This window comes from Crocuta crocuta, unplaced genomic scaffold (genome assembly GCF_008692635.1).
Source record: "Crocuta crocuta isolate KB4526 unplaced genomic scaffold, BGI_CrCroc_1.0 scaffold35, whole genome shotgun sequence".
NCBI lineage: Eukaryota > Metazoa > Chordata > Mammalia > Carnivora > Hyaenidae > Crocuta > Crocuta crocuta.
The window spans coordinates 5146835-5167851 of record NW_027530625.1 but is presented as its reverse complement, the minus strand read 5'-3'; the positions used below and the strand labels follow the sequence as shown (position 1 = coordinate 5167851).

Sequence of the window (21017 nt, the reverse complement as noted above, 5' to 3'; positions counted from 1 at the left end):
TGTACCAAACTGTACCGTCATCATTTTTTAGACCCCTGACTTCCTGCTGCCGGTAGGGGTGGGGGGAGGCACTGTGTGGCAGAGACCCAGAGGCCATGGGTCCTGGGCTCCTGGCACTGGATGAGCCAGCTGTCCAGGTGGAGAAAAAGGGGTGAGGTGTGGGGTGGGAACCTCCAGGAGGGGGCCACTCCTCCTGGGGCTCCCCCCACCCCGAGCCTGGCTGCTTACCCCTCCTACTCTTCCTCCTCCACTGGAAGATGATGGGGCCCAGGAAGCTGAAAGGGAAACGTCAGGGGACAGCTGGGTGGGATCTCAGACACGTGGAGGCTCAGAAGCCTGTCCCAGCCTGGGACCCATCTCCAGTGAGATCACCGGCTCTCCCTCAGGACCTCAGGGTTTGGGATCAGGGCCACATTCAATCCGGCAAATACCGAGTATGTGTGAGGTGCAGGCAGGAAAGGTGCAGTCTAGTTTTGTTTTTTTTTTTAATGTTTTTTTATTATTTTGAGGGAGAGAGAGAGAGCAAGCAAGCAGGGGAGGGGCAGAGAGAGAGGGAGACACAGATTCCGAAGCAGGCTCCAAGCTCCGAGCTGTCAGCACAGAGCCCGATGTGGGGCTTGAGCCCACAAACCATTAGATCATGGTCTGAGCTGAAGTCGGACACTTCACCAACTGAGCCACCCAGNGGTTCCGGAGCGAGACAGACCTGGGTTCTTGTCCAGGCGTGGCCACTGTCTGACTTTGACAAGTTGCCTCCACTCTCTGAGCCTGTTTCCTCACCTGCCAAATGGGGATGATAATAGAACCTATCCCATCAGGTGGTTGTGAAAACCTGTTGACATTATGATGTGAAAGCATAGGAAATGACAAGAAACACCCAAAAATGAGGATGCACTTGGGCTTTCATGATCATTAACAGGGGCATAGAGATGCAAACAAGCGTTTGGGCTCTAGAACGGGCTGGGGCGTGGCGGGTGAGGTTCAGGCCAGCCACTGAGGAGCGTGTGCAGCTGTTCCCCGAGCCCTGGAAGAATGCTTTAGAGCCAGACACTTGTGGCTCAGAAGGCAGCTTGTCTCGGCCTGTCTCCACCACTCACTCCCGTTTCCCAGTCCCCATCTCCCTTAGCGGGTTAGGGCCACGTGGCTAGTTCTGAACAACTGTCTGTGAGCAGGAGTGATGGCTGCTGATGCGGGGAGGAGTCAATTCAGAGCTGTTGTGTCTTCTCCTCTCCTCTTCTCCCTGCTGTGGATTCCGGTGGAGAAGTCCTAAGATGCAGGGGGGCCGCCAGACTCTCATCAGACTTGATGAAGTAAACCCTTCCTGTGCTCGGCCATGGAGACCTGGGGGTCGTTTGATGAGGCAGCTAGTGCAAACTGACGCTCTGCATACAGCACTATAATTTCTGCTTCTAGAGGCCACGTCAGTGGCCTGTGGCCACACAGCTCATAAGTGGACAGAGCTGGAACCCCCACCCAGGCCTGATTCACCGGGCGGGTTTTTCGAAACCATACTTCCCTGGGGCGCCTGGGTGGCTCCGTCGGATTTCGACTCAGGTCACAATCTTGCAGTTCGGGAGTTTGAGCCCCACATCGAGCTCTGTGCTGACAGCTTGGAGCCTGGAGCCTGCTTCAGATTTGTGTCTCCCTCTCTCTCTGCCCCTTCCCTGCTCATGCTCTCTCTCTCTCCCCGTCTCAAAAATAAACATTAAAAAAAAGTCTTAAAGAAACCACACTTCCCCCACCTCATGACAGCCTGTTCTCCAGTGCTGCTATCACATCTAAGATCTCAAGATGTCCTGCAGGGACAGCCGGATGAGCAGCTGGAACAGTCAGGACATTTGGCAAGTTGTGTCAAATCCTGTCATTCTGGATGGTACTGAGCACTTGAAACACTAGTTCTACTTCTGCCAGTGCTGGTGCTTCAGGATAAGCAACCCACAAGCAACACACGACAGCCCGCCCTGGCCTGGCGGACCGTAGCTGGAGACTGGATCGCTCATCGTGTAGACGGACTCACAAGGGAAGAATTCCTCCAGGGTCCCTGTTTCACCCGCAGCCCTTACCGGCTTGTGCCCCAGCCCAGAGAGGCAACACTGCAAACCGCGAGCTTCACGATTAGACTTGTGCTCAAATCCCTCCTCTGATGCTTACTGGCCGTGTGACCTTAGGTAAGTCAGTCACTTTGCTTCTCTGAGCCTCAATTTCCTCATCTGTAAAATGGTGGTAGCAATACTAAACCCTCATAGCATGGACTCCCCGCATGAGAGATGATGGATGAAAGGCTCAGCATAGTGCCTGGTACGTGTAAGCTTCTTTGCAATTTTTTTCTTTAATGCTTATTTATTTTTGAGAGAGAGAGTAGGAGAGGGGCAGAGAGAGGGACAGAGGATCCAAAGCAGGCTCTATGCTCACAGCAGAGAGCCCAAACGCAGGGCTCAAACTCACGAACCATGAGATCAGGACCTGTGCCGAAGTTAAGACACTTAACAAACTGAGCCACCCAGGAGCCCCACAATTTTTTTTAATTAAAAAAATTTTTTTCCCCTTTAATCTTTATTTTTGAGAGAGACAGAAAGAGGGGAAGGGACAGAGAGAGAGGGAGACAGAATCTGAAGCAGGCTCGAGGCCTGAGCTGTCAGCACAGAGCCCGATGTGGGGCTCAAACCCACAGACCATGAGACCATGACCTGAGCCAAAGTCCGGCGCTTAACCGACTAGGCCAATCAGGCACGCCAATTTTTTTTTTTATTTTAATTTGAGAGAGAGAGAGAGGGGGAGAGAGGGAGAGGGAGGGAGAGAGAGAGAGAGAGAATCTCAAGCAGGCTCCATGCTCAGCATGGATCCTGACACAGGGCTCGACCTCACAGTCACGAGATCATGACTTGAGCCAAAATCAAGAGTCAACTGGATGGTTGACTGACTGAGCCACCCAGACACCCCATGTAAGCTTGTTATAATCCAAGGCAGGCTGTCTTTCTCCCAGGGAAGATCAGGGGGCTACCAGAGGAGAGGGACTCAGTGTAAAGATTTATACCAAGATTGCTTGTATGTTTATTTACAAACAGGAGACACACACACACACGTATCACTGGACATTTCAGGTAACAGCCCTTCTCTGTCCGCCTCTTCTCTGGGCTCCCTCCTCACTCAGCTTGAGCTCTCTAGAAAAGGGCTTCTGACACTTTCTTGGTGGGGAGCGAGTGGGTGTTCTGATTGGGCTCTCACTGCCTCTCACGTCCAAATCTGCCTGTCCCCTTGGGCCATGGACTAGGGGCTGTTAGCCTTGGCTCAGTCATTCATGTCCAAGCCAAATTCTGGATACAACTCTTTGGTGGTGACGCCTCGGATCACGGCTGAAAGGAAAGGAGAAAGAAAGGATGTGTCTGGCCGGAGGCGTAGGAAGGAGAATGACCCAAGGCCTGAGCTACCCCGGACCCACTCCTACACCGCCTTCCTTGTCCACTTGCCCGGGATACCTTCCTGCTACTCCTTCTAGACTCCTCCACTGTGGGCCCTGCTTGGCCACTCTAAACTAGACCCACTGAACCTCACCCTGCTTCGCAGAGGTGTCAAGCAAAGCTCCCCGAGGCTGCACGCCGAGCACTGGCGCCATCTGTGGGAAATGTAACTTCGTATTTACATTGCACGTGGGGCCCGCTGAAAACCCTCACTCNCCCCCCGGCCCAGGCCTGGCCGCCTGGTGCTGCCCTGCTTCCTGCTCCCTCAAAGACTCTTTTTTTCCTCCCAGGGAAAAGGGTGTCCTCAGGGGGCCTCCCCGACCGCCTTAGCTCTTCCCTACCCGCCACCCTGTTCATGTCTCCATGTTCCCCAGCTCTGGCCCTCGTTTCCTTCATAGCACTTCACACATTTTAGAATTCCTTTCTTCGTGCTCCTTTGCTTACTGACTGTTCCCCTCCCCCACCTCCACCCCCAAACCAGAAGTCACTCGAGAACAGGGAGCTTCAAGGGTCTGGTTCACGAGGATGCCCCCCCCACACCCTGCAGAGCAGCACAGAGTAGGTGCTCAGTAAATACCACCTGAACCGATGAAGAAGGCGGGCTGCCCGCTCCAGGCCCTGTGACCAGATAGACCGAGCTCAAGCCGGGTTCTACCTCCCATGAGTGTCTGCCCTTAACCACCAGCCTGTAGTCCCCTCACCCTCCTTTCTTCTTGGGGCCTGATCCTCCTCCTTTCTCCATCCATCCATATTTGCCTCCTCCTACTGTCTCCTTTCCTTCCTTGGGACCCATTCCCCACTGGAACAGAGGCGCCCTCCCTGACGGACTCCTGGGTGCTGAAAGACAGCTCTGCAGTCCCCTGTAGCGACCAGGGGGACAGCCCAGCACTGCACACTGTCCCAAACAGTCACTGGCTGCTGAACGTGGGAGTGCCCACCGACCAGAGCCAGGTGACGGAAGCTTGCCTCCAAGGTGGACTGTCCTAACCGGCCAGGACACAGGTGTCTACGCCTTGGCCAAGCCCTCCGGATAGTCGGACTGTGTTCAGGGAAGAACAAAATACTCCTTTAAGCCACGGAGTCGTCGCCCTTCTGGGACTTTCTGCCTCCGTAATAAGTCAGCCACTTGAGGCAAGGACGGTGTTTCAGTCACTGAGTAGGCCCCAGAAGACTGGGAACCGTAGCCCTCAATCTAGCAGGTAGGTGAGTTCATGCTCAAACCCGTCTCTGGCTCTGAAGGAGGCCCTAAACTTGAAGGAAAATACCTCAGGGGCGCCTGAAAGAGCTGTCCAGCTGCTCTGGGGCATTTGGGGAGCAGGGCAGCTGAGAAGGCTGGGAGAGCTGGAAAATCAGGGGGCCCAGGAGCAAAATCCCAGCACCCTGAGGAGTGGGGGCCCCTTCCCTCTGAGCCCTGGCTGCTCCTCGGGGGCCTTGGCACCCACCTAGCTTGCCTAGCAGCATCTGGCCTGCATCCTTGATGTCATTATACTCGTGGAGCTGGCAGATGTGGTCTTCCAGTTCAGCCACACTGTAGCCTCTGGGATGCGGGATGGGAGAGAAAGATAGAACATCTTTAAGAAAGCTGAAGAAGACGCGAGGCTCGGAGAGTAACAAGGCATCTATTTACCCAACGTTCACTAAGGAGCTACTAGGGACTCAGGGTTGGCCCTCAGGAAACTTACGGTAGGGCGGGGATCTGCCCAGCCCCTCGCTCCTGGCAAAAGTCTCTGTGCCCTTAGGGGGCGGTTCCCAGCCACACTGGTACTATGTGACCCTGGCCACAGCCGAGGGATTCACAGATCAGCACGCGAGTGGCTAGTCAAATCCCCTCACGTCTGAAGGCACATTCAAAGGCTGCTCAGTCTAGGCCACGCAGCTGGAGCATGAGGACATGGGAAAATCTAGGAGCTGCCAAAGAGCCAGCTTTCCCCAGGCTCTGAGAGCCCTACCTGCAGAGAGACAGAACGGAGTCTGTGTGCAGATGGGAGCAGAGGCAGAGAACCAGGGCCCGTGGGGAGACCCGGAGAGGGATAACCTGTTCTAGACAGCTTTCCGCGTCCTAGTTCCCGCTCCTCCTGGGTCTGACCACACCCCTACCCGAGAGAGGCTGCTGAGACACCCTGAATCCAAAGCAGGGCGTGGGACACGGTCCTGGTGCTGCGCTCAGCTAGTGCGGCTGGGTTTCAGTTACTGGGCACTGGTTAAAAGTTCTCTGAAGCGCGCTGAGGGGCCCAGCGAGACTTACTCAGAGATGAACTGGGAGATCTCCTTGTCCAGCAGGTCGCTCTTCTCCTTCAGTTTCTGAATGTCAAGGTGCAGAGAATCCTTGCCGGCTCCATCAGCCTGGCCAGACTTGGGAGATGGCCGCTGAGTGGCACAGAAAGTCATTAGCCAGGGGCACCTGGGTGGCTCAGTCGGTTGAGCATCCGACTTTGGCTCAGGTCACGATCTCATGGGTTCCTGAGTTCGAGCCCCGTGTCGGGCTTGCTGCTGTCAGCGTGTAGCCTGTTTTGGATCCTATTCCCCTTTCTCTCTGCCCCTCCCCCCCTCTCAGAAATAAAACATTAAAAAAAGTCATTAGCCAAACTGACCCATTATCCACAATTCAGAACCTACAAATTGTCCCCAATAGCCACCTCCTGCTTCTGCTTGGTGACTGACTCCCTTTTAATAAGATTACATTTCGCAGCTTCCCTTGGAATGAGATGTGGCCCCTGTAAGCTCTGGTGAGTAGAAATTAATCAGAAATGGTGTATGCAACGTCTGGAAATAGTCCTTCCAGGAAGAGGGTCTCCCTTTCTTTGGCATTCCTCCTTCCCGCTGGCTGGCGTGTAAATGTAATAATACAGCTGATCAGTATCTTGGGGGATGAGATGGAACCCACGTTGAAGATGTGGGAGAACAAGATAGAGGCCTGGGTCACCGAGGACGGGTTAGGCCACCATTATTTGGGGTTTTCTTTCACTCCCAGCCAGACCTAATCCTGACCAACGGGCTCACCCTGGCCCCTAATCTGACCCCAGATAATCGGCTTCAAGTCTACTTCTTGGATTCTCCTCCCAAATCTATGATGTCGCTGGGCTTATAATCTCCTTGGATCACAACCCTTCCCTGGGGCTGCAGACTTTCTGTCTCTAAATTCTGGGAAGGCCGGCGCCTGGGACACCGCTGATCTTCAGGAAATGTGTGTTGGATCAACTGTTTGCACAAGATAGAAGAGACCAAGGAAGGGATTCAGCAACGGATAAGACATCAAGCCTGGCCCCCGTCTTCACAGAATGTATATAAAACAGCCAGGTTGTGTTTTCCCTCCAGATATCTCCATCGAAAGCTCCACACTCACTTCACTAGAAAGGCCTTGCCTGACCACCCCGCCTAAAATGGTCACTTCTCAGTGGCCCACTTTTCCTTTGTCCTGATACTTTATAACATCGGTCACCACCTGACATAGACATTTCATTAATAACCTTTTGTTCCTTGTCGGCCTTCCACCCCTGGAGTGTAAACTGCACAAGTACAGGGACTGTTTTGCTCACTGGGTCCCCAATAGTGCCGGGCACATGACAGGCACTCGATAAAATGTGTCAAATGAATGAGTGAGTGACAATAAATCAACTAACAACAAGCCTGAAAAGTGCTTTGAACTTGAAGTACAGTGTGCTAAGGGAGTGCGTCGCTGAGACGCTGAACTGAGCCAGAAGTTGGGGCGAGGCTCCTCTCAGGGACCTCAACTCTAAAGGATGAGCAGGCATCAGCCTGGCAAAAAGCCGGAAGGAGAGTATTCCAGAAGGGGAGCGTATACCTAAATGGCAAAGGCAGGAGAGAACACATGTGGCTGAGGGAGTGAGAATGGTTTCTGTGTGGGGTGAGTCGTGGTGTGAAAAGGAACAAACCAACCACTTGCGCTGCTGTCAGGGAGGAGAGACAGAGCCCCCTTGGAGAACCTGGGCTACCACGGGCAAAGACCAGGGCGCTGCTGCTTCCTTGAAGCGTGGTGGGCGGGAGGAAAAGAAGGGGAAGGGCTGAGAAAAGATCTGGAGTTTCTCAGTAGAACAAGGTCGGCCGGGGGGAGGGGGACGGGCCCAAGCGTACTCACAGGGGATTGGAAGGCCCCGCGGCAACTTTTGGAAAGTCCTGGTTGAGTCCTGGAGAAGAATCCGAGGGAAAAAGACTGATTGANGGGTGGGGTGGGGGGTGGGTGGGAGGTAAGGAGTTGGGAAGGGGCCACACAGGGTCCGGGATCAGGGTAGGGAGCCTCAAGGAAGGGGGATTCTGAGAGGGGGAGTGTGGAGGGCTGGATGCGGGTCTCTGGAAGTGATCTCGGAGACGAGAGTTGGGCAGGGCCAAGAGGAGTCAGGAAAGGGACTGTGAAGAGATCCGCTTTCGCCCTGCTGTCCGCTCCTCGCCCACCTTCTGAGCCCTGGGGTCCGGGGCCCCCGTCTCGGGGGCGTCTGCAGCGCAGGAGGGTCCAGGACGGTGGCGGGAGAGCGGACTCCCGGAGCAGCCAGGTAACCGGAAGCTTATGACGGAGACCGGCAACCGTCCGGAAGCGAGCTGCGCACGCATCCTGTGTGAGCCCAGGCCCCACCCCCCTCCCCCTAGGTGGGCGGAGACCGCGGCTGCGTGCGCAGCTTCCCTTGTGACTCCACCTGTTCCTTTGGGCTCACGGTGTTCTAACCCCTCCCCCTTTCTCTGTCATCTTTCTTATCCACCAATAGGCTTAGAGAATTGAAGCCGTGCCCACCCAGCTGTAGCCTAGAAACGCCCCTGTCCCTCCCTTTCTGGCTCAGTTGCAATCCGGCGCGGTGACTACCGGGAACAATTCCGCGGTGGTTGCCGGGATCGCGATGATGTGGCCCCCCCGTTCCCCTCCCTGTCCCGGGATGTCGGAAGAAACCCGACAGAGCAAATTGGCTGCGGCCAAGAAAAAGGTAAAACGTGCCGAGTCGCGGCTCCCTGACCCAGCCAAAGGCACCTTTGACGGCCGGGCGGTGGCCAGAGTCTGTGCTGCCCCTTAGGCACACAGGGAGAGCCCCTCGGCGCCCCTTGGCGCCCCCCCCCAAAGTCTTCTCAGCCAGTCCCGCCCCCTGGCAGCCTAGCCCCCGCCCTCTCCCGTCGCCCCTGGGTGACTTTGGGCCGTGACTCCCTGGGCTCACAGCTCCGGGCTCGGCCCTCGCCTTCTGCCGCCCAGAACCAGACGACCCGGGCTCCCCGGGCCGAGTCCACTCTCCAAGGACCTGGGTCCCGGCCCTGCTCTCCCCTCCCCCAGCGCGGAGCCGCGGGCGTCGGTAGGGAGGAGTGGAATGTAGTTACGTCACAATCCCCCTCGGAACTGTCATTAGCGCCGGGTGTTTGATCTTAACTACCCCGTCTCCCTGTTTTCATCCCCTTTCCAGTGTCTCTGGTCATGGCACAGATTTCCAGCTTGAAGGGAACTGGGGACTGTAGGACTCAGGTGGGAGAGGTTTCAGGCTCCCTTACTCTAGACTGTACCCCATCCTTAGACATTGACTTCACCAGTGATCCAGACATGTTGATAACACCTTGGTAACAATGGAGAAAATGTATTTCCTTTAGTTTAGTATCTTCCTAGCTTTCTACTGTCCAGAAAGACTTTTGACATTTTTAATCTGAATTCTCTGCCTCACATTTTAATTCCCTATGATTCTGGAACCAGGGTGCCTCATAATCAGTGCTCTTTGGGGTGCGATCCGCTTACCCTCTGCCGACCAGATCTCTGTTAACACAGCTGGGAATCTTCCCCAAATCATCATTTGAACATGTAGCGTCCTGAATGCCACCAGATAAACATGGGACCAAAGCATCCATTTTGCTTGACTGCTCTTGAGAAAAATCCTTTTAGGTTCATATACCTCGGGATGACATTTGCATAGATTTGTAAGATTACAATAGACTGCTCTCTGACATGGTGCTTGGGTTGCCCCTTGTTCTGTTACGTTCCCAGATTCACCAGGCGTGTGCCTTTGCCGCTTTCTGCCATCAGGATATGTTGATGTAAAAGTTTGAGAAATACCAGTGTGAAGCTTTGACAGATGTGTAGGCAAGGACTCTGATGTCTGATTATGCAGATATTTACTCTTCCACCTCTTTGCCTCTGGGTTTGCCTCTTAGCACCTGCTGATTTCATGGTATAACCCTAGAACTTGGAAGCAGAAGACTGGGTTTAAATTCCATTATTACCTCCCCCCCACCTTTTTTTAAGCCATGTTGTCAGTCCATTTCTGCAGTCATTAAGGATTACAACACCTTGTAGGCTTGCTGGTGGCATTAAATCAAGTGGCGGATAGAGGCATATATCGGAAACTACAAAGTTTGACGTGAATACAGGAGTTTGCGGTTCTCACGAATCCTATTGCTTTTCCTTGTTTGCAGTTGAGAGAATATCAGCAGAGGAACAGCCCGGGTGTTCCTGCAGGAGCGAAGAAGAAAAGGAAGATTAAAAATGGCAGTAGCCCTGAGACAACCACTTCTGATAGTTGTCACTCTCCTGAGGATGTGAGTACTGGCTGGCCAGGCTTCCGGGGACACGGTTATGTGAGGGATCGTAAAGGCAGTGATGCAGGGTGTGGAGGAAGTGTCAGGTGTGGGAGATCTGTCCCTGCTGGGGATCTCTTCCCACATCAGTAAAAATTTGACTTAGACTTGTGACCCGGAAATGAGATGGTTGATGATGTTTTTATACGAGTCCCTTAGTATAGGGCCTTGTGCAGGGTAACCATTCAGTCCAGGGTGGTGCTGTTTGACTTGCGGATCGGGTGACTTTCCACATCCCCAGCCTCAAGGAGAAGCCAGGCGGTGGGAACAGCCGTGTGCCACCACGCTCTTCCTTTAGGAAGCACCAAAAGAGGCCAGGGTGTGGTGGGGCAGGAGACGGTGGGTTTTGAGTCCATCTTTGCCCCCTGTTGGCTGGGCGAGCTCAGGAAAATCAATGCCTCCCCCGGGCCGCCGTTGCCTCCTCTGTAAGATGATATTGCTAGAGCAGGTCGGTGTCTTTCAGACTTTTAGCTGGAGCCCCCTTTGTTCAAGTGAACCCTTCCCTCGGAAGTCTGGTTTTTAAAACAGACGAGAGTCTTGTGAGAGTCCTCCCCTGCACCCTGGGCCTGAGGAGAGGCTCTAGCGAATGTATTCAGAAAACAGCTGCATCGGGCAGGTGACTGCATCCTATGTCACTGCGTCTTTCAGGGGACTTTTCTCTCTGTGCACGTTGATTTCTGCAAGGCGCCAGGTGGCTGTCAGGGAAGGCGGCACAGGCCGTGGATTTGTTCCTGTCTCTCTTCTCCAGCATTCCATTTTCCTGAAGCCATCTCTTCATCCTTCCCTGGCTCGCTCTCCTCTCTCTAAGCCACTTTTCTCTCTCCCCCCCTGCCCTTGTCTCTCCCTTTTCGCCTCCTGTAGATTCAGGACATTCTGAAGGTGCTGGTGTCCGACCTTAACCGCTCCAATGGGGTAGCGCTCCCCCCATTGGACAAGTGGAAGGTGAGGCAGTGCCGAGCCCCCTCTCCGGCTTGCTCTTTCCCAGCTGTGCATGCCCCAAGGCTTCTCTGGTTTGGGGGATACTTCGCCTCTGGCTTATTTTATGTTGCTGTCATTAACCCTCAGCTGTTCATGTCTGCTTTTTCACCTGCTTGGCTGATTGGGTTTGTTCTCCTTCTCCCACGTCCCTTATCATCTTGGAGAAGGTGAGACACACCTTGTGGGCTCAGAGGAGCCGCTAAGGGGCATGGGAAAGGGAGTACAGGCCCCGAGGAGTCCGGCAGCTTGTACTGAGTTCTACGATTCCATGTCCACACCCTGGTGTTGTCCTGGAAGCGAAGACCCAGATCCTTCTTGTCTTGTGACTATTATTATTTTAATGTTTATTTATTTTTGAGAGTGAGATAGAGTGTGAGCAGGGGAGGGGCAGAGAGAAGGAGACACAGCATCCGAAGCAGGCTCCAGGCTCCGAGTTGTCAGCACAGAGCCCGACACCGGGGTCGAACCCACGAGCTGTGAGATCATGACCTGAGCTGAAGCTTAGCTGACTGAGCCACCCAGGCACCCCTTCTTGTCACTTTTTAAATCCTCTCTGTCTCAGTAGCTGTTGCCCATTTCAGTTTTCTGCTGCCGCAATGCAGGCTGGCGGTTGCAGGGTCTTGGACAGAGCTGATGGCATTTCCAGAAATGGGGAATCCTGGAGAAACAAATTTCAGTGGGACATGTGGGGAAGTGGACAGTGTTTTTAAATATTCCAGACTTTAGCTACAGGGCCTAATGGTGTAAAATAACTTGGTTGTTCACAAAATTGTCGTGTTATATATATTTAAGTTCTCAGAAAATTACTTTTGTCCTTTCCTGAACTTTCTTGTGTTTAGTGCTAGGGATCGATGGGAACCCAAGACCTGGGAGGTGTCCAGAGCTTGCCAGGGCCCATGGCTACAAGTGCCCACCTCCCCCAGAGTCTCATGCCTGGCCGGCCACTGAGCCTCTGGTCTTACCTATTAGATTCTGTTGAACGGGGGGCGCCGGGTGGCTTAGTCGGTTAAGCGTCCGACTTTCGCTCAGGTCATGATCTCGCGGTTCGTGGGTTCGAGCCCCGCGTCGGGCTCTGTACTGACTGCCAGCTCAGAGCCTGGAGCCTGTTTCAGAGTCTGTGACTCCCTCTCTCTCTGACCCTCCCCTGCTCATGCTGTCTCTCTCTCTCTCTCCCCTGGAAATAAATAAAACATAAAAAAAATTTTTTTTAGATTCTGTTGAACGGGTTGGCACTGCAGCTCCTAGTTCTGGGGTCAAAGGTCAGCATGGACAGTAAACATACAAATGGCTTGATTCATCCTTAGCTCCCTAGGTTCTGCAGCACTTGCTCAACAGAGGGAGGTAGAGCTGGGTTTTCAGAGGCCAGGGCTGATGGGTCCAGAGAGCAGCTAGCCCTGGGCCCCGAGAGCGGTCTGGCCTCCTCCTCCTCCTGGCCCCAGCCTCACTGGCCAGGCCTTGGCTCCCTAGTCCTCTCCCCTCATCAAACTTGAGTTTGTCAGCCATCTTCCCCATCTCTTTGCTCCTCTGGCCTGTCAGCCATTAGATCTCTAGGGCCGGACACTTGGACTAAGTGTCAGGCCTGAGCCTGGAAAGAGGCTGGGTGGGGCTCTGGTCAAGCAAGTAGGTCCAGGTAGGGAAGAGGAAGTGGTTTCTCCATGGCTCCTTGTCCCCAATCCCAAGATCGTTCTCCAGGATGTCACGAATCAGAGGGTAGACATCTTACCTCTGGTTTCTCAGGTTGATTCTTGGTTTTAGAACCAGCAGGTTGAGGTGGGGGTAGTGGCCATGTTTTTCTTTCTATGGGTAGGTGTAGGTGAGGCTTCTAGCTGGGCAGCTGCTTTCCCAGAGAAGGCCTGAATAGGTCAAGTACAGCCAGTGATTGGCGGGGGAGCAGGGGGCAGAGGAAAAGAGGGGAAGGAGGCGGACGGTGGTGTTGACCATGCCTCCGTCACCAGCACCCTCTTGGCCAGCAGGGGTGCAGGGTGAAGGTCACTCTGGCATTCCAGAAGAACCGTGCCTGTCTCCTCCCTGACTAGGCACACCTATCTTCCACCTGCTGTGGCTGCCAAGGTCAGAGCCTGGTACTGTGTCTTACTGAGCTCCAGGGAGAGCAAAGCCATCATGCATTCACGAAGGAGGTTGTGCATACTCTGCTTTGAGCTTTGGCCGTCCAGAAGGTTGCAGAGTGGCCCTCCACGCCCCAGAGTGGCTCCCAGCATGTGCGACTGTCACTCTGACCACAGCCACACCTGTCCTGCCCGCTCTGCACCCCTGCACCCGCGGCAGCGAGGCGCCTTCCTACCTGCATGGCCCCTAACCCCCTGCTCTGTTCTGTGACAGGCGCCCAAAGACAGCGCCGTGCCTGCTGCACCAACTGTTGATGACACCGTGTCACCTGGCGGTGTCCCTTCCCCCTGTGCTAGTCCCCCCCGTGTCACTAGCATGGCATCAACTCAGGTTTGTGCCTCCTCCCCCTTTGCCTGCCGCCCCACTGTCCGTTCACCCTCTCCTCCTCCTCAGAGGACCGTCCCTGCTTTGGGTCCTCTTGCCCTCTCTTCAGGTCGCTTGGTTCCTAGAGCCGAGCGCCCTTCCGAGGACTGAAGCGAGGGAGGCCAGGACCAGGCCTTTCCTTGAAGTTTGGGAAGACGGAAGGTTGTCAGAATGAGCTTGGCTCCCCCTGCCCCCCGCCCTGTCCCTGGGTGGTCTCACCGGAAATTGAGTGACCACCTCGTGCATTTCTTCCCAAACAGAACCATAACGCAGAAAATGATTCTTTTCTCATGGAAGAAAGCAAGTGAGTATCTCCTCTGGGAGCAGCGGCCCCTGGGCTGAGGGAGTCAGGGCAGGCCACTGCCCGTGACCCCCTCTTCCGCATCGAGCCTCCTGCACCCCTGACTCCCGTATTCATCCCCAGATGTCTGTCATCTACCGAGAGCCTGCGACAACTTTCTCAGCAGCTCAATGGTCTTGTGTCTGAGGTACCTCAGAACTTGAAGCCCAAAGTAGGGTAGCTGGGGAGGGAAGATATGATAGAAAGAGACAGAGGGGGAGGAAGGGAAGAGTCTGGGACCCCCGGCCTGCTGGCTGATGTCTGGCTCGCCACAGCTCCTCTGAGTGTCCTCTTGGAAGCTCCCTGAATGAACGGGTTGGACCTTGAGGCTGGTTATATCATTTGATCCTTCTGCAGAAAGCACAGAATGAGAGCTGCTTGGGAGGGGGACGGAGGAGGGGGAGATAAGAACCAAGAGGAGTTGGCCAAGGGGTTCCTGCCAAGTTAGAAAAGTTTGCGGGGCGCCCGGGTGGCTCAGTCCGCTAAGTGTCTTGACTTCGGCTCAGGTCATGATCTCCTGGTTTGTGAGTTCGAGGCCCTTGTCGGACTCTGTGCTGACAGCTGAGAGCCTGGAGCCTGCTTCAGATTCTGTGTCTCCCTCCCTCTCTGCCCCTCCCCTGCTTGTCTCTCTCTGTCTCTCAAAAATAAATAATGATTTAAAAAAATTTTTAAAAAGCACTACCAAAAAAAAAAAAAGAAAAGTTTGCAGTTGTTGGGCAAGACAGGAAGTCAGAGAGCTTAGGCACCGAGGGGGGCAGAGCGCGTCTCCATGTGAGCCCTTTCGTGTCTCCTAGTCTTCGTCCTACATCAATGGGGAGGGCCTGGCATCTCCTGCTAACATAAAGGATCTGGAGGTAAGTTGGCCTGGACCCTGGCCGAGTGATCCTGCAGGCCAGCCCCCCACCTCCTCCCACAGTGGGGGCTGGGTGCCCCGCTGCCAGCTGAGACAGCCCAGACAGCCCCCAACCCTAATGACTGCTCTCTCTACCTCTCCCCCCGCCCTCGTCCAATTCCTCCTCCTCCTCCTCCTCCTCTGCATGCGCCTCAGAGCCGGTACCAAGAGCTATCACTAGCCCTGGACTCCAGCAATCTAACAAACAAACAACTCAGTAGCAAGATAGAGGAATTGGTAAGAGTCCAGTGGGGTCCCCTGGTTTCACACTGCCAATCTGGGGCTCTCGTTTTTCCCCTGGGGCTCTGAAGAGAGGGGCTGGGGGCCCCGATGCCAAGGGAGAACGGGGTGCTGGGGGGCCTGGGTCTCAGCTGGAGGGACCCCGGAGCACGGAGCATGCAGCATGGCTCTCTGTGGCTGCCCTCTTTGCCTCCTCTCTGTTCTCCAGACACCCCTGCTTCAGTCCTCGCCCCACTTGCCCCGGGGCTGTTACCCCTGGAGGAAGCACTGGCCTGACTGGTGTGCTCTGGCCCTGACTCAGCCCCTAATTTGCTCCATCTTTGAACTTGGACAAGTCACCTTTCCTCTCTGGGCTTCAGTTTCCTGAGGAGGTAGACTTCGAGGTGTCCAAGGTCCCTTTTAGCTCAGAAAATCAGGTCCCTCTCATTCCTGTATCCCTGCTATTAAGAACAGAACGGGGCCTCTGGTATGTGCTCCATAAATATCTGATGTCTCGCCACGAACTGGTGGAAGGGTAGTCTCGTTTCTCAACTCCCATTTCCAGAGGTTTATGTCCTCGGCCTTTCATGGGCATCTGGATTCAGACTCTCGCTTGTGTAGCTGTGAGGCAAAGTGCCCAAGACCCAAGGTCTCTTTCCTTGGAACTTTGAGGAGAGTCTGTCAGTTCATGTCCCCGTGAACTTTCCCTTTAAAACCCATTCCTGGCCCCTGCCCATCCCTCTGTGTCGGTCTGGGGAGGGTAGTAAATGGGGACAGCCTCAGTTACCTTCCTTTGACTCTCCCCACAGAAACAGCAGAACCAGGAAGCTTTGGATCAACTGGAAAAAGTAATGTAACGTGATTTGTCTGCTGATTATGTGGCGCATAGGTTTGGGGAGGATTGAGTTGTAGAGGCCCGTTTTCATCTATGACTGCTCCCAGCCTGGAGAAATAAAGGACCCCCATTTCCCACACCCCTGCCTCAACCCTCTGCTTGCCCCCCCCCCCCCCAAAAAAAAAGTCTGGCCGCATTGTTGGGCCTGTCCTGGGCCGTCAGCGGCATTCCAGGAGCATGTCTTTTGCTGTTTCAACTCTGCCTCCTCCCAGTCAGGGATGTTGTGTCCTTCCTGCAGGAGAGGAAGGAGTTTGAGCAGAAGCTTCTGAAGGAACAGGGGTCTCTAAGGGAACAGCTGCAGGTGCGTGGTGCCGAGGTCTCCCTCCCGTCCCCCCAGGAAATGCTTCCTTTCCTCCCCTTCACTACTCCTTTCCTTCCCTCCCAAAGGTTCACATCCAGACCATAGGGATTCTGGTGTCGGAGAAGACCGATTTACATACAGCCTTGGTGCATACACAGCAGGCGGTCAGGCAGAAAGCAGGTAGGGGTCTGGACACCCACCCCCCCGCAGCCCACCACATCGGCAGGGCTTTGGTGGGATTCCTTCCTGGGTCCCGCTTCGACCTGTGTCATTCCAGGGGAGTCTGAAGACCTTGCCAGCCGCCTGCAGTCTTCCCGCAAGCGCGTAGGCGAGCTGGAGCGCACGCTGTCTGCTGTCTCTACACAGCAGAAACAAGTGGACAAGGTGAGCCCGGCAGCTGGCCCGTCCGCTGGAGGCGCGGCTACCCTGACGGGAAGGACCTGAAGGTCCCCCCGCACGATGGGGTGTTTTGCTGCCCAGAAGGCAGCAGGGGTCATTCTCGCTGCCTTAAAGTTGTGTGGTTATTAAAAACAACCTGGGGCAGGGGCGCTTGGGTGGCTTAGTCGGTTAAGCGTCCGACTTTCGCTTAGGTCATGATCTCGCGGTTCGTGGGTTCGAGCCCCGCATCGGGCTCTGTGCTGACTGCCAGCTCAGAGCATGGAGCTTGTTTCAGAGTCTGTGACTCCCTCTCTCTCTGACCCTCCCCTGCTCATGCTGTCTCTCTCTCTCCTAGAAATAAATAAAATATTTAAAAAAAAAAAAAAAGCAACCTGGGGCTGAGCTGGCTGGCTTGGGGGAAATGGTAGGGGTGGGGGCTGCTTTCTGGAGGGAGCACTGAATGCAGAGCCCAGAGGCTGAGAGCCAGCCCTGCCCTCCGTGGGCTGTGGGCCTTGGCCTGTACAGAACAGCACTTGTGTTTGTTTGTTTGTTTTTTGTTTGTTTTTGAGAGAGACATGTGCCAGTGGGGGAGGAGCAGAGAGAGAGAGAGTCCCAAGCAGGTCCTGTGCTGTCAGTGCAGAGCCTGACATGAACCGTGAGATCGTGACCTGAGCCGAAACCAGGAGATGGACGCCTAACCGACTGAGCCACCCAGGCTCCCCGAGAACAGTAATTTTAGTATGCCACCACTCGTGTAGGAAGAAGAGAAGGGTGTGTGCGCAAAGATACAAAGTGCGGGGAAGGATTTATAAACACCCAGGGAGAGGAACCGAGTAGCTGGGAGGCACGTCACCTCTGGCCTTCTGGGTGGTGAGCCGTGTGAATAGATCATCTGTTCAAAAAACAGGAACCGAGGATCACAATGCAAATTTAATCCCCTCTCCTTGTGTCCGCTCCCCCACCCCAGGGAGAAAATGGGTGAAGAATCAGACAGACTGGATGTTTAATCCCAGCTCCGCCTTGGTGCCGACTTGTGCCACTCTGTGTTGTTCACCTGTAAAACAGAGCTGCACCCATGCCTCCCCCGGGTGGTGATTGCGGGGGTTCGATGCGATTTGTCAGCTCGGCGCCCAGCAAAGCACTCAGTAAAGGTTCTGAAGTGCTGGTGGGGCGCCTGGGTGGCTCAGTCGGTGACTGTGGCTCAGGTCATGATCTCACGGTTGGTGGGTTCGAGCCCCGCGTCGGGCTCTGTGCTGACAGCCAGCTCAGAGCCTGGAGCCTGTTTCAGTCTGTGACTCCCTCTCTCTGACCCTCCCCTGCTCACGCTGTCTGTGAGCCTGACCTCGCCTTTCTGTCTTTGCAGAGACACAAGGACTTGACCAAAGAGCGAGACGCCCTCAGACTGGAATTACACAAGAACAAGTAGGATGGCGGGGGGCTGGGAAGTGGGAGGGGGGACAGGAGCGTGGTGAGGGGGGGTTAGGACAGGTGCGGAGCCAGGCTGGGGTCTCCTCTCCGGCCTGCCACTTGTGACCCTCGATCCCCGGGGTCCCTTCCCATGCCACTGTTCGTGGCTCTGTGGGGAGGGTGGTGGTGGGCGGGTCACCAGAGTGCTCCTTTCCGTTCCTTATCCGTGCCTTTCCTTGCCGCCTGTGTCTACAGCAAAGACAACGAGGACCTGAAGGAGCAGAACTCGGAACTGCAGGAGAGGCTGCGTGTCTGTATGAAAGAAAAGGAGGCCCTACAGCTTGGGGTGGAGGACCTGGAGAAGAAGCTGGAGATGTCGGAGCTCCTGCTGCAGCAGGTGAGGCCCGGGGTCCCAGGGAGTCAGGGCCCCATCGGCCTGGAGCCGTCACCTCCAGCCAGGCGCTGGAAGGTTTGCACTTTTGTTCTGCTCCTGCCGTAACTTCCTGTCCTACCAGGCCTGGGCCCCGCCCAGACCTGTGGAATCAGGATCTCAGGGGTGGGGCTTAACTTTTAGGTTTGTTTTTTTTAAAGCGCCCTAGTTGAAAACTTGTCTAGATGGTAGTTCCGAGGGATGGCACGTAGCAAGGCAGTTAGCAGCCCGTGAGTCTGTCTGCTGCTTCCTCTCGGAGGCCGGGCCACCCGGTTGTCAGGGTGCCTGGGTCAGAAAGTGCCCCCCCCCCGCCAAATCCGTGTTTCTTCACACTGAGCAATACTCGGCCTTCATGTCACTTTCTTCAGCAAGGCTCTTCCTTTCAGATCAACACAGGAAAAATCTCACCTCTTTCCCAAGACAGACCTTCAGATGGTGTGAAGAGGGGTGTGCATAGGTTCCTTTCCTCCCTAAGATTTTTCCAAGCGAAACAGCTCCGGCTGGTTCTCCCCTAGGCTGTCACCCTTCTGATTGCTTTCTCGTGGATGGGACCTGAATTGTCAGGGCTCCTCTTAGGGTCAGTCCCTCAGAGGAAAACACGAGTCTGCGGATTCCGACTTGCCTGGGCAGCATACAGAGCTCTGTACCCATCCGCCCAGTAGCACTGGCACACCTCCTTTGTGCCCATTCCTAATCTGATAGATGGCGTGCTGGAGACATAAGAAGTGAGGGCTTATATTTGCTCCAGAGTTGATGGGTGCCCGTACTCTGGGACCCGAACACCCCGTCTCTAGGACGAGCACCGGTCTGTAGCCTTATTATAGCCAGAAAAGGATCCGGCAGGAAGCACAGCAGGTTGGCGGGATTGGGAGGCAGAGGGCCTCTCACAGTGAACATTTAGTAAATGTAAGGCCTGCAGATGTGGTACTAATGACGTGAGGATGGAGATCTTCATCCATCCGGGGTTGCACGTTATCCTAGCTCACACCCGTTTGGGGGAAACTGCGTGGAGCAGCCTGGGCTCCCCACACTAACCTTCTCGTTTCCTTCTCACCAGTTTTCTAGTGGGTCTCAACCCCCCGACAGCAGTGAGCAGTTACAGCAGGCCCTGGAAGAGCGGGCGCGGCTGGAGACCCGTATGGAGCAGGTGAGGCCTTGCGAGGGGTGTGGAAACGGGAAGACCCCAGGCGAGCAGGAGCGGGTGTGGCCCCGTGGCCGCCCCTGTGACCTCTGTGCCCATTCTTGCAGCTGAAAGACACCCTCAAGCATATGCAGCTGGAGAGAGACAAGTATGTAGAGAACCTGAAAGAAGACAATGCCTTTTGGCAGGAAAGGATGAAGCAGATGTCTGAAAAGGTAAGAGGGGACCTTCGGCCCCCCACCTTAGGTCATTCGATCTTCCTGGGCATCAGTAAAATGGGAAGCCTGTCACTTGCTGTGTGCAGCCAGACGTGGCTGGGTGCTTTTTACGGGTGTGGGTGGAGAGGGCGATGGTCCCCCTGGCTGTCCCCGCTTGCCCATCCCCCACATGCCCATCCCCTCTGTGCTCTGGGCAGATGAACCAGTTGAAGGAGGAGAAGGAGCACAGCGTGAGTCAGGTGCAGGAGCTGGAGGCCAGCTTGGCCGAACTGAAGAAACAGCTAGGTGAGCTGGGGCCAGAGTGATCTGGAAACAGCGCTGGTCTCAGGGCCAGTGAGGACACCTTCGTATGCCCTAGGGAGGTGGGTGGATGGAAGGGCACTGTGGCCCAGAGAAGGAGGTCTGTACCAGGAGTTGGCAAGTCTGGGTCGAGTGCCCACTGTCAACCACCCAGAGTTGTCTTGAGCGTAAAAACATAAAGAACTCTATTCTCTAAAGTGTCTGGAAAGATTGCATGTCCTGTGAGTGTGAGGGATTATTGGTCAGCAAGCCAAGGCTTGCGGTGAGGAAGCCCAGGTAGGAGCTGTGGACCAGGGGCACCCGGCTGGCTCAGTTGGCAGAACGTCCGACTCTTGCTCTTGGGGTCATGAGTTCTAGCCCCTTACTGGGCGTGGAGCCTACTTTAAAAAAGAAAAAAAGAATAAATAAAAGGAGCTGTGGAGCAAGAGGGGTTTTTTGAAGGCACAGCAATAAGAAGCCTCTACCGCGTGCTCCCCACAGCTGTCCCCCCTGCCCAGGAGCCCCCAGCAGGGCCCTCGGAGGCGGAAGAGCGACTGCAGGCGGAGGCTGAACAGCTACAGAAGGAGCTGGAGAGCCTGGCAGGGCAGCTGCGGGCTCAGGTGCAGGACAACGAAGGTCTGAGCCGCCTGAACTGGGAGCAGGAGCAGCGGCTGCTGGAGCTGGAGCGGGCCGCCGAGTGCTGGGGGGAGCAGGCTGAGGAGCGCAAGCAGATTCTGGAAACCATGCAGAATGACCGGACCACCATCAGCCGCGCGCTGTCCCAGAACCGCGAGCTCAAGGAGCAGCTGGCTGAGCTGCAGAATGGCTTCGTCAGGCTGGTGCGCGGCCCTTCCTCGCCAGCCGTGTCCTCTGGTGTTGGGCAGGCAGGACTCTCACCCTCTCCAGGCCTCTGTCTCCCTGACTGTAAAATGGGGCCGGTGGGGGGCGGGGTATGGACCTCATGGGAAATGGTGCCAATCAAGGCACCCTGCGATCACAAGTGAATGGGGCGGGGTCGGGGGGGGGGGGGGGTTTT

The 21017-nt window shown here is 55.3% G+C and overlaps 2 protein-coding genes across 6 annotated transcripts in view; one reads left to right on the top strand and one right to left on the bottom strand.

Moving 5' to 3' along the window:
* Window positions 1-3021: 3021 nt before the first annotated feature.
* SWI5 (SWI5 homologous recombination repair protein) lies at window positions 3022-8024 on the bottom strand. Its single transcript, XM_077768459.1, has 6 exons — window positions 8021-8024; window positions 7869-7977; window positions 7555-7603; window positions 5704-5825; window positions 4901-4995; window positions 3022-3353 (listed from the first exon to the last, which is right to left on the bottom strand). Exons 1-6 carry the CDS (start codon window positions 8022-8024, stop codon window positions 3289-3291), a joined length of 444 nt encoding a protein of 147 aa, XP_077624585.1. The 3' UTR covers window positions 3022-3288.
* A 221-nt stretch (window positions 8025-8245) lies between these two features.
* GOLGA2 (golgin A2) overlaps window positions 8246-21017 on the top strand; it is a 16837-nt gene continuing 4065 nt past the window's right edge. For 2 of the 5 annotated variants that reach the window (XM_077768312.1, XM_077768309.1), the window contains exons 1-18: window positions 8246-8389; window positions 9852-9974; window positions 10875-10955; window positions 13332-13448; window positions 13742-13785; window positions 13906-13969; window positions 14616-14675; window positions 14870-14950; window positions 15742-15780; window positions 16066-16128; window positions 16215-16308; window positions 16406-16512; window positions 17870-17928; window positions 18169-18310; window positions 19401-19490; window positions 19592-19699; window positions 19900-19987; window positions 20483-20820. In XM_077768312.1, the coding sequence (XP_077624438.1) occupies window positions 8306-8389; window positions 9852-9974; window positions 10875-10955; window positions 13332-13448; window positions 13742-13785; window positions 13906-13969; window positions 14616-14675; window positions 14870-14950; window positions 15742-15780; window positions 16066-16128; window positions 16215-16308; window positions 16406-16512; window positions 17870-17928; window positions 18169-18310; window positions 19401-19490; window positions 19592-19699; window positions 19900-19987; window positions 20483-20820 (1782 nt within the window). In that variant the 5' untranslated portion in view covers window positions 8246-8305. The remainder of the gene's footprint in view (window positions 8390-9851; window positions 9975-10874; window positions 10956-13331; window positions 13449-13741; window positions 13786-13905; window positions 13970-14615; window positions 14676-14869; window positions 14951-15741; window positions 15781-16065; window positions 16129-16214; window positions 16309-16405; window positions 16513-17869; window positions 17929-18168; window positions 18311-19400; window positions 19491-19591; window positions 19700-19899; window positions 19988-20482; window positions 20821-21017) is intronic. The other 3 variants (XM_077768310.1, XM_077768311.1, XM_077768313.1) reach the window with 3 other exon arrangements.